General features: G+C 38.2%; 1 protein-coding gene across 4 annotated transcripts in view; it reads left to right on the forward strand.

Moving 5' to 3' along the window:
* Window positions 1-10,514, forward strand: part of LOC106065497 (tektin-3-like) — a 37,247-nt gene extending 26,733 nt beyond the window's left edge. For all 4 annotated transcript variants that reach the window (XM_013224338.2, XM_056044067.1, XM_013224337.2 and 1 more), the window contains exons 6-10: window positions 150-220; window positions 4,070-4,213; window positions 5,249-5,471; window positions 7,160-7,314; window positions 8,536-10,514. In XM_013224338.2, the coding sequence (XP_013079792.1) occupies window positions 150-220; window positions 4,070-4,213; window positions 5,249-5,471; window positions 7,160-7,314; window positions 8,536-8,767 (825 nt within the window). In that variant the 3' untranslated portion in view covers window positions 8,768-10,514. The remainder of the gene's footprint in view (window positions 1-149; window positions 221-4,069; window positions 4,214-5,248; window positions 5,472-7,159; window positions 7,315-8,535) is intronic.
* The last annotated feature ends 248 nt before the right edge of the window (window positions 10,515-10,762 follow it).

Here is a 10,762-nt window from a genome sequence, read left to right on the forward strand (position 1 = left end):
GCCTCTAGACCCGGCCTTTCTTTTCGCTGCTTTAACCCTCTTAAACATTTCTTACTGTGTTTTGAATAAATTCTACATTGACACATGTCATGCTTCGGTGTCGTCTGCTACTCACGTCTGCTTAAAAACTGTTTCGTTTAATCTGACAGGAAGTGGAGGTCATCAAGAAGTGTCAGGCCCGATTGAAGAAAGTTCTGGACAAGGCTTACGTTCAACTGAAGTAAGGAGGGGGAGGGGGGGGGCGATCAATAAAAAGCAGGCGCAGATAACCATCTGTTGACTTATGAAGTATCATCCACAGTCCACTCGTGGTGTCCCCTTTGAGTCGTGTTATCTGCGCGTGGGAGGGGGGGGGGAGGACAGGCCTGCGTCTCTGTTATGTCCAGATATTTGGTCAGACTCACAGTTACCTGCTCTTCCTTGACCGTTTTATCTCATGGACTTGATCCGCATGTTTAAGATAATGATATCATAGCTGTGTGTGTGTGTGTGTGTGTGTGTGTGAGAGAGAGAGAGAGAGAGAGGGGGGGGGGGGTATGTGTGTTTAGAATGCTTTAATAACGACCTTCATTTAATTTCGTTCTAAAATTATTTTTTCACACATTTCTCAAGATTTTCAAAGAAATGTTCTAAACCAGGGGTTCTCAACCTGTGGATCGCGACCCTCTTCGGGGGTCGAATGACGATTTGGCCAGGGGTCGCCTAAGACCATCGAAAATATGGATTGTTATTGTCTATTCTTCTATTGCTGTATGTGTGTGTGTGGGAGGGGGGTCGCGGCAGAGTGGGGGCTTGTAAAAAGGGGTCGCCGAGCTTAAAAGGTTGAGAACTGCTGTATTCTAAACAGTTAAAAAAGACGCGTAAGGACGCAATCATCTTTTTTTTTTTAAAGAAACGTCTCTATTTTATAAGATAAGAAGATAAGATCCATACATAAACATTCCCCTGAAACAAAGTCGGTACGAAGTTCCGGATCTAGCCATGCCCCTAAGATTTGATTATTGTTCCACTGATTGCTTTGGTCTCTCAGCATTTTTCTTTCCCCGTGGGTTCCACCTTCCATTTCAAAATCTTCTTTGTAATATTTTTCTCTTAATTTTCGTATTTGTATGTCCAATCCAGCCCCATTTGCGTCTTTTGGTTTCCTGCTCTATTGATGCCTGCTGGGCTGTCTCCCACAGACTGTTGTTAGAGATTGTGTTTGTTATTTAGAAACCATATGTCGCAAGAATTTGTTTGGTGAATGCTTGCAGCTTTTCTAATTTGCTATTTCCTTCTTTGTAATATTTTTCTCTTAATTTTCTTATTGTATGTCCAATCCAGCCCCATTTGCGTCTTTTGGTTTCCTGCTCCACTGATGCCTGCTGGGCTGTTTCCCACAGACTGTTGTTAGAGTTTTTGTTTGTTATTTAGAGCCCATAAGTCGCAAGCATTTGTTGGTGAATGCCTGCAGCTTTTCTGTATTGCTATTTCCTTACTCTTCAGGTCTCTGGGACATATTCTAAAGTTCTTTCACATTTGTATTGAAGATGCAAATTTTATTGTGCAGTGAAAATTCTTATGACCGCCAGATAGGACGTAGGGATTTAAAAGCATGTCTAGCCTTGACTCAACATCTGCTTCCCTTAATTGTGTATGATGCTTCCCAGGTAGACAAAACTGGTGGTTGCTACTTGCTAGAACTAAAGTGGTGTATTTAACTCATCATCACTCCTTTGAGTTCCTCATGGAACATAGGGCCTCGACAAAAACACGCCACTCTCCACGGTCTCTTGCTAGCTTTTTGATGGTGTCCCAGCTCTTCCCGGTCTTCTCTGCTTCTTCAAGTACACTGCGTCGCCATGTTCTTTTTGGTCTTCCTCTGCGTCTTGTTCCCTGGGGGTTCCACTCTAAGGCCTGCCTAGCTCTGTTGTTGGTATCTTTTCTAAGGGTGTGACCAATCCATCTCCACTTCTTCTCTAAGATCTGCACCTCTATATTTCTCTGTCCACTCATCTCCCACACTTTGGTGTTTTCTACTTTAACTATTTAACTAAGGAAGCCTAATTAAGGAATTAGAAGATTATGTGACATTCTTCATTAAAACCTCTCCTGAGCTTTTTGTCTCCATGTCTGGACTATACAGTTCTTGTAGATCCGCCTCTACACCGTCGAGTCATCGTAGTCGTGGTCTGTCTTTGGGGCTCCTGCCTTTTTGTTGTTGTTGTTTTGTTTTGTTTTCTTGCCGGCACTTTATTTTCGCCCCTCTTTTCTCTGTCATGATTTCAAGCTGACCTGCCCAACATAATGTCTTTTTTTTTTTAATGTCTGTCGCTATATTTAGAATGATTGAGCTGTTCACGTGATCTATCGACCGTCTTTCTCAATTTCTCTCCGTCGTTTACTAGGACTAGAGTCTCTTCCATAGACAGGCCCGCCCATTCCTTATTGTTTTCATCCTATCACTTCCTCTGTCTGCTTCTCCTTCTTTTGTCTGGTTCTGTTCCTTGCAGAAAAGTCTTAACGAGCCCTGAAGATCTTGCGTTTTGTTAAATGTTTTACATGTTTCGGATGTTCCTTCAGAGTTGAAGATAGTTTACTTCCTAGTCCTAACCTCCCGCAGGACGACTGGGGATGGGAGCGGGCAGGGTTTGAACCCTCGACCGTTGATAAATCCGAACGACAGTCCAGCGCGCAAACCGCACGACCAGGCAGCCATCCGTTTTTTTTTTATAGTGGCCCTCCAGCAGCGTTTTTTTTTTTATAGGGGTCAGAAGGTCATGTGACCCAATCGTCATTGTAATCTTGTTTTAGATTTGCATGTTTGTTATATCCTCTTTATATATGTGATGATTATAATCCTTCTGCTACATCCCAATTCCATGGCTAGGGTCTTTCTCTCTAATTCTAGCGAGTCCAGAGTTCCCTCTTGGTTAAGTATTCCGTGTATTTTCTAGACCCTAAGCAAACATCAAACCATGAAACAAATAATATAGTTTTATTTATCTTTTTTTTTTTTGGGGGGGGGGGGGTGTGAAAAAAAAAAGAATGTTTAAAATATGTGACTCCCTTCTTTTTAAACACAATGGTTGCGCCCAGAAGAGGCAGAATCTAAAGTGTGATTCTAAAGATTCTGGAACGGCACAGTTTGCCTCAGTTCGTGCATCTGTTTTAGGAACAACTTTTAGCAAGGTTTCTTTTTTCTTTCTCTTGACTAAGGCAGCTACATTTCTTTTGATGTCTGCGAAGTTTGTACCAGCACGCACAGTGTCTCCGTGCTGTCCGGTCTTGGGCTATCTCCTCCCACATACTTTCGTTGATGCCTGTGGTTTTCAGGTCTCGCTTGAAGACATCTCTGTAAGATTAGTTTGGGGGGGGCGGGGGGGGGGCAGCAATGAATCTATTATAAAATAAACGTTTGATTAGGTCCTATGGTTGAACCAATTTGTACACTAGACTTTAGATACCGGTACAAGTTAAGAATATAACAAATATACTTTTATTAATTTCTTCTCTTTTCTTTATTCTCTCTCTCTCTCTCTCTCTCTCTCTGCCTTTATATTTTTCTCTCTTCTTTCTCCTTCTCTCTTTCTTGTTCTCTCTCCTATTACTTTTAGCTCTCTGTCACTTTTCTTTGTAGTTAGTTCTTTCTCCTTTTTATTGTCACTTCTCTTCTCTCTCTCTCTCTCTCTTTCCTTCATCTCTCTCTCTCTTCACTCTTTCTCTCTACTCTTTCTCTCTACTCTCTCTCTCTCTCTACTCTTTCTCTCTACTCTTTCTCTCTACTCTTTCTCTCTCTACTCTTTCTCTCTACTTTCTCTCTCTCTACTCTTTCTCTCTACTCTTTCTCTCTACTCTTTCTCTCTACTCTTTCTCTCTACTCTTTCTCTCTACTCTCTCTCTACTCTTTCTCTCTACTCTTTCTCTCTACTCTTCCCTACTCTTTCTCTCTACTCTCTCTCTCTCTCTCTACTCTTTCTCTTTACTCTTTCTCTCTACTCTCTCTTTCTGCTCTTTCTTTCTACTTTCAACCTTCTCAAATAAATGAGCACCGATTTCTCTGGATTTGATTGGCTACGTCTGCTACTAGGATGGACCGTGCAGCCCAGCACGCGCTCGAGATTGACGCTAAAGACAAACATCACGCGCAGGGCCTAGACGACAGGATGCAAATGTTGCGCAATTCTTCAGCAGGCGTAGGCTACGTCCCAGGGATAGAGAACATAGACAACACGTAAGTAGCTAGCGTAGATAGCAGCGTAGTTTACGCATATTGAGTTCTGTTAGGGGGCGGCCGAGTGGTAAGGAGCTTGGCTCCCCGGACAGAGGTGTCACTGGTACCTTTACTATTTTAACTGTGAATAGACCTTGTTTTTAATAACTTAACGAAATAAAATTTACCTCTTGTGGTATGAAGGGAGAGTAACTTTTTAGGGATTACGGGCACGACATGGCCTTTGTGTGCCGATGTTCCATAAACCTCAAAACTCGATTGTTAGTGGTGTATGATTTGTATTTCCGTTTCAGTAATTTAGCTTTGGGCCTATAAAATAAATTATTATGTAACAAACATAAGCTTTTATTAGTTTAAATGATTTTTATATTTGTGGTTAACTTTTTGTTCTAGAGATACGTATCCATCATCATCATCTCATCTGACATTTTGTGTTCCTCATGGAACACAGAGCCTCAGCCCTCAGTAAATACATGCCACGGTCTATTGCTAGACTTTTAATGGCTACCCTGCCATCTCAGTTTCATCTAATACACTGCGTCGCCATGTTATGTTATGTTGTTGTTGCTTTGTTGTTGTTGTTTTGTTGTTGTTGCTTTGTTGTTGTTGTTTTGTTGTTGTTGTTTTGTTTTTTCTTTGTTGTTGTTGTTGTTTTTTTTTTTGCATCTTTTCTTAAGATGGGACCATTCCCTCTCCACTTTTTTTTTCTAAGATCTGCAACTCTATATATCTCTTATACTTCTCGAGATTAACTGGGATTGTGATAGTAAGTGTATGTGTTTTGCGTGGCTGGTAGTGCAGTGTGTGTGTGCCTGTGTATGAAATGACCAGTGGACCTTGAGTGTTCATGCTTGAGTGATCAGCAGTGTGTCAGGACGTGTATAAACGGAAGTCAGTTTTAGAGAACAAGTGGCTGGAGTAAAGAACATAAACAGAGACTAATAAAATCATTGTGTTTATTGAAGCTCATGTTGATTTAGTATCTATTACAGGGATTACTTTTTAATACTTTGTGTTGTCCATCTGATTAACCAGTATCACCATCCCGGAGTCCTGGGCTCGTTACACACAAGAAAACATCGCCAGGTCCCAGAGGGAGAGGGCCAACAGTGAGAGGCTCCGGGGCGAGATAGACAGCACCCTCAGGCAGTCTGCTAACGACATGTGGAACCACTTTAACGCAGTCAACAACGCCTTCAATACCAGGATCAGAGAGACCACTGACGCTAGGAACAAGCTGCAGGCTCACTTGCAGAAGGTAAGGATGAAGGCGGAACTCTTCGGGAAGAAACAAAGTATCTTTGGGAAGAAACATGAAAGTATCTTTGGGAAGAAACATGAAAGTATCTTTGGGGAGAAACATGAAAGTATCTTTGGGGAGAAACATGAAAGTATCTTTGGGGAGAAACATAAAAGTATCTTTGGGAGGACACATTAAAGTATCTTTAGGAAGAAACATAAAAGTATCTTTAGGAAGAAACATGAAAGTATCTTTAGGAAGAAACATAAAAGTATCTTTGGGGAGAAACATAAAAGTATCTTTAGGGGGGAAAATTAAGGTATCTTTGGGGAGAAACATGAAAGTATATTTAGGAAGAAACATGAAAGTATCTTTGGGGAGAAACATAAAATTATCTTTGGGGAGAAACATGAAAGTATCTTTAGGGGGGAAAATTAAGGTATCTTTAGGAAGAAACATGAAAGTATCTTTGGGGAGAAACATAAAATTATCTTTGGGGAGAAACATGAAAGAATCTTTGGGGAGAAACATGAAAGTATATTTGGGGAGAAACATGAAAGTATCTTTGGGGAGAAAGATGAAAGTATCTTTGGGGAGAAACATGAAAGTATCTTTAGGAAGAAATATGAAAGTATCTTTGGGAGGACACATTAAAGTATCTTTGGGGAGAAACATGAAAGTATCTTTGGGGAGAAACATGAAAGTATCTTTGGGAAGAAATATGAAAGTATCTTTGGGAGGACACATTAAAGTATCTTTGGGGAGAAACATGAAAGTATCTTTGGGAAGAAACATAAAAGTATCTTTAGGAAGAAATATGAAAGTATCTTTGGGAGGACACATTAAAGTATCTTTGGGGAGAAACATGAAAGTATCTTTGGGGAGAAACATGAAAGTATCTTTGGGAAGAAACATGAAAGTATCTTTAGGAAGAAACATGAAAGAATCTTTGGGAAGAAACATGAAAGTATTTTTAGGAAGAAACATGAAAGTATATCTTTGGGAAGAAACATGAAAGTATCTTTGGGAAGAAACATGAAAGTATCTTTGGGGAGAAAGACAAAATTATCTTTAGGAAGAGACACCAAATTTTATTTTAGAAGAAAAATAAAATTATTTTTGGGGTGAAAAAAAAAAAGGACAAAAAATTTGGGAAGAAACGCCAAATATTTTGGGAAGAGGAAATGCGAAAATATATTTTGGTAGAAACACAATTATATTTGGGAAGAAACTTAAGTGACTGACCTTATGATTGACACTGTGATTCACTCTATGATTGACTATATGAGAAATGATTGACTATGATTGGTTCTGTGATTGGCTCTATGATTGACTCCATGATTGACCCCTATGATTAATTCCATGATTGACTCCATGACTGCCTCTATGATAGAATAAATATAACATTTGGGGACAAAAACGCGAAATTATATTTAAGAAGAAAACATGGAAATGTGGTTAGTTCAAAATGATGTGATTTTCTGTTAAGTATGACCTCGTATCCTATGTGTTCTACCACAACAGATCTCAGCTGGACTACTGGCTTAAGTTTTATTTTAACAACCCTCTTGGCGTTACCCTGACTGACCAGTTGCGTGTCTGACAGACTCTCAGTCTTAGTATCATGCCATTGTTTGTTTGTAATCTGTTTAAACCGTAAGATTATGTCGCTGCGTGCAGTGTATCTAGATCTCACTTTCTGACAGACTATGCAGGAGATCTTTGATATGGAGAGAAATGTGGCGTTGCTGAGGAAGGCCATCATGGACAAGGAACAACCGATGAAGGTCGCCCAGACCAGACTTGACGAGAGAACCAGAAGGATCAATGTTGAGCTGTGTAATGACCCTGCCATGAAATCGTAAGTAGCCCTCGCTTTAAAAATATATAAATAAAAATCTGTGTGTATCAGTTAACGAAATGGAATCGGAATAGAGGAATATATAACCCAACCATAATATCGTAAGCAGCCTTTTCTATTTATTGATTTATTTTTATTTTCTTTCTCTTTTTTTTTTAAAGGAAACCTCAGAATTTTGCGCTATTCAATTTTAGCTTTATCATCATAGGAATCCTTGGGCCTTAGGCCTCTTTTCTTTGCCTCTTTTTTGGGCTCTGTGTGTCTCTTTTATGTGCCATCTCGCCTCTTTTGTGGGCTTTTAAAAAATTTTTTTATGTTTTTATTTGTAAATTCTCATAATTCACAAGTATTAAATCATAAACAATTGAAAAGTGATCAACCTAAAAATATAACAATAGTAATAGAAATATTATTTAATAACAAAGACATACTACCTAACCATTGAACCCACTAAAGACAGAAAAATGATACAAGTATCCTTTACTCCAGAACAATCAACACAATATCAGATATCCCTGACCCCCAACACCCTATTTCTGGAAAACTACCCGAGCATTATACAGGTATATGAAGGTCAAACTAGATAATTCTCTACCCTAAAATCCATTTTTTTTGAAAGTGTCGATTAGGATCAAACGCCTTTTCTATTTAACAGAAATGTTTTTATGCTATGTATCCCTTTGCGTTATTTATTTCTAGCATTCACTGGTTATTATGAGTAAAATAGTCGTTTGTATGGTATACAATGTGGTGCATAAAGGTGGAATTTTTTAAAATATTTTTTTTATGTTACTTGTTTTTATTATATCTTTTAGTTTGTGAGCTAGATCTAAGTTATTTCATTTTATTTTCATTTCACTTTTGTAGTTACCTCCCAGTCTGCTTCTATTCCCGTATAGTGAAATCCAGATCACAGGAATGTATGACGTCATTAACCTTTTTTCCCCCTTGGCGTCACGGGTTTAAGAGTAGTAAGCCCACTTGCTCCTGTCATGTATGTGACAATAGCATATGCAGATCATATGTGTATGCGAACGCCTCTTCGCAGACCTCACATGTGTATGCCACTTCACGAGTTTAAGAGTAGACTAAGCCCACTTGCTCCTGTCATGTATGTGACACTAACATATGCAGATCATATGTGTATGCGAACGCCTCTTCGCAGACCTCACATGTGTATGCCACTTCTGTCCTGATTCCAATCCATCTTGTTCCTTTCAGGCTTCAGAGGGAGGTGACGGAGATCAAAGAGTCTCTGCGTATACTGAAAGACCGTCTCAAGTCATCGGAGCTGTCCCTGGCCCGCCTCATCAAGACCAAGGCCACGCTCGAGCACGACATCTCGGTCAAGGACAACACCCTCAAGATCGACGCCTCCTTCTGTATGGGCATGCGCAAAGGGTTCCCCATGGATCCAAAAGTGGGGCCCATCTTCCAGATGCCCATTTGTTAATGATAAAGGAATTTTAATTAACAGGAGATCGCTTATGTTTATTTTTTTAGCACAACTTTTTTTTGTTTTTGTTTTTTTTTAAAATTCTGACGGCCAATGTACATTTCAGTATTCAATAATACATTTATGAAAAAAAATTACTATAAAATATTTATTAAAGATAAAAATAGTAGGTGTAGCCCAATGTCTCTGAAATATGTGCTTTATACTTTTTTTTTATAACATTTAATTTTACGAATCTATTTTTATATACATATATTTCATGGGAAGAAGTGTAAGGCTATTTGTTTAGTCCCAGACATAAAGGATTGTTTTTTACTCTATTCTCATGTAAATACTTACTTTTATCTAAACAATGCAGTGATGCTCTGACTTATTCGGTTTGGGGGCCATATACATTTTCGACGGTCATGTCGTGGACAGCATCACAAAAAATTTCGAGTTTTATAAAACTAACGTTCTGCTGCTTCAATTTTTTTAGGCAGAAGTTTTGTGGAGTTTTATAGTGCCGCGTCATGGGACGGATATGACCCGCAGGCCCTAATTCAGGCATCACTGTAGTAATTCATCTGTCTTGTACATGTATATTCTAATCTGTCTTATCATGATTATTATTTAAAATGTTATTTATTCTTTTAACTCATTATCTATCTTGGTCTTTATTTTGAAGGTGACATTTAAAAAAAACAACACTATCAGTATTATGAGTTTATCAATGTTGATATGATTATATTAATGGATCAGTATTGTGTAAGAAGCAGATATTTTAAAATTATTAAGCAAGCCTTGTTTCAAGCTTTGTATTTGGCGATATTTTTATTTGCTATTAATCACCCTTTGTTATATAGTCCTTAGCTATTATTTTATTGTTTTTTTCTTATTCTGTCTCAAGTTGTTTTAAATGTCACGTGATCAGTATAACAGTATTCCTGCATGTACACAAACGTGTACACACTATATACATATAATAGTTGTACACTCTATTCCTTTATATAGAAACACGATTTTGTTTTCTTTTTATTTACATTTTTTCTATGAACATTTCAATTTCGTCTGCTGGTACAATTTTTTTAAAATTTACAGTTCATTCCCCCTGATGCTATTTATAGATGTTATGTATACTTGTAGCCAGAGTTGTTAATGTGTACTATATATTTACTTGTAGCCATGATGTGGTCTAGTACACATAAGCTACCCCTCATCCACATACAACGGCTGTGATATGTATTTAAAAAGCAGTGTGGCACAATTTTGTATGGCTACTATTTGAAATATTTTGTCTAATAATATTTGCAGGTTTTTTTTTTTAATTTCTTTTCATTTTCATGTTTCGATTGAAAAGGAAATTGTCATTTAATGTTTGGATACTTTTTTTTTTTTGGGGCCTTTGGACAACAAAAAAACAACAAAAACAACAGAAGCAGAGGCGCACCTAGAGTGTGGGGATGGAAGGGAATAATTTAAAAATCCCCCAGGCCTTACTTATGGGGGGGGGGGCAAATGAGTGTTTTTTTTATATTAAATATTATTAATATAATATAATAATTAAAATGCAAGGGCCCCCAGGTCAAGCACACCGGCCCCCAAACGATGGCGAATTTCTAGCTACGCCACTGAACAGAAGTAGAAAAGCACTCTTAATTCTCTGCTCTTATACTTTTTTTTTTATGAAAGAGAAGTTTTCATTTGAGACAATGGTTTCTCCCAGTGCTAAAAATAAATAAAAAAAATACAGTACATTTTAAAATATGCGTGTTTTTGTTAACTATTTTTACTTCTCAATTAAAGAATGGAATTGAATAACTGATATGAGTGGTTGATTGTACCATTAGCACAATGGTAAGTTCCAAGACTGAATCAATGATTGACTCTATGGTTGACATCGTGCCTTGCTCTATGGTTGAATCCACGATCGACTATGGTTGACTGTATAATTGACTCCATGATTGACTCCAATAATTGGCTCTATGATTGACTTTATGATCTATTCTATGA

This window comes from Biomphalaria glabrata, chromosome 10 (assembly GCF_947242115.1).
Source record: "Biomphalaria glabrata chromosome 10, xgBioGlab47.1, whole genome shotgun sequence".
NCBI classification, from domain to species: Eukaryota; Metazoa; Mollusca; class Gastropoda; family Planorbidae; genus Biomphalaria; species Biomphalaria glabrata.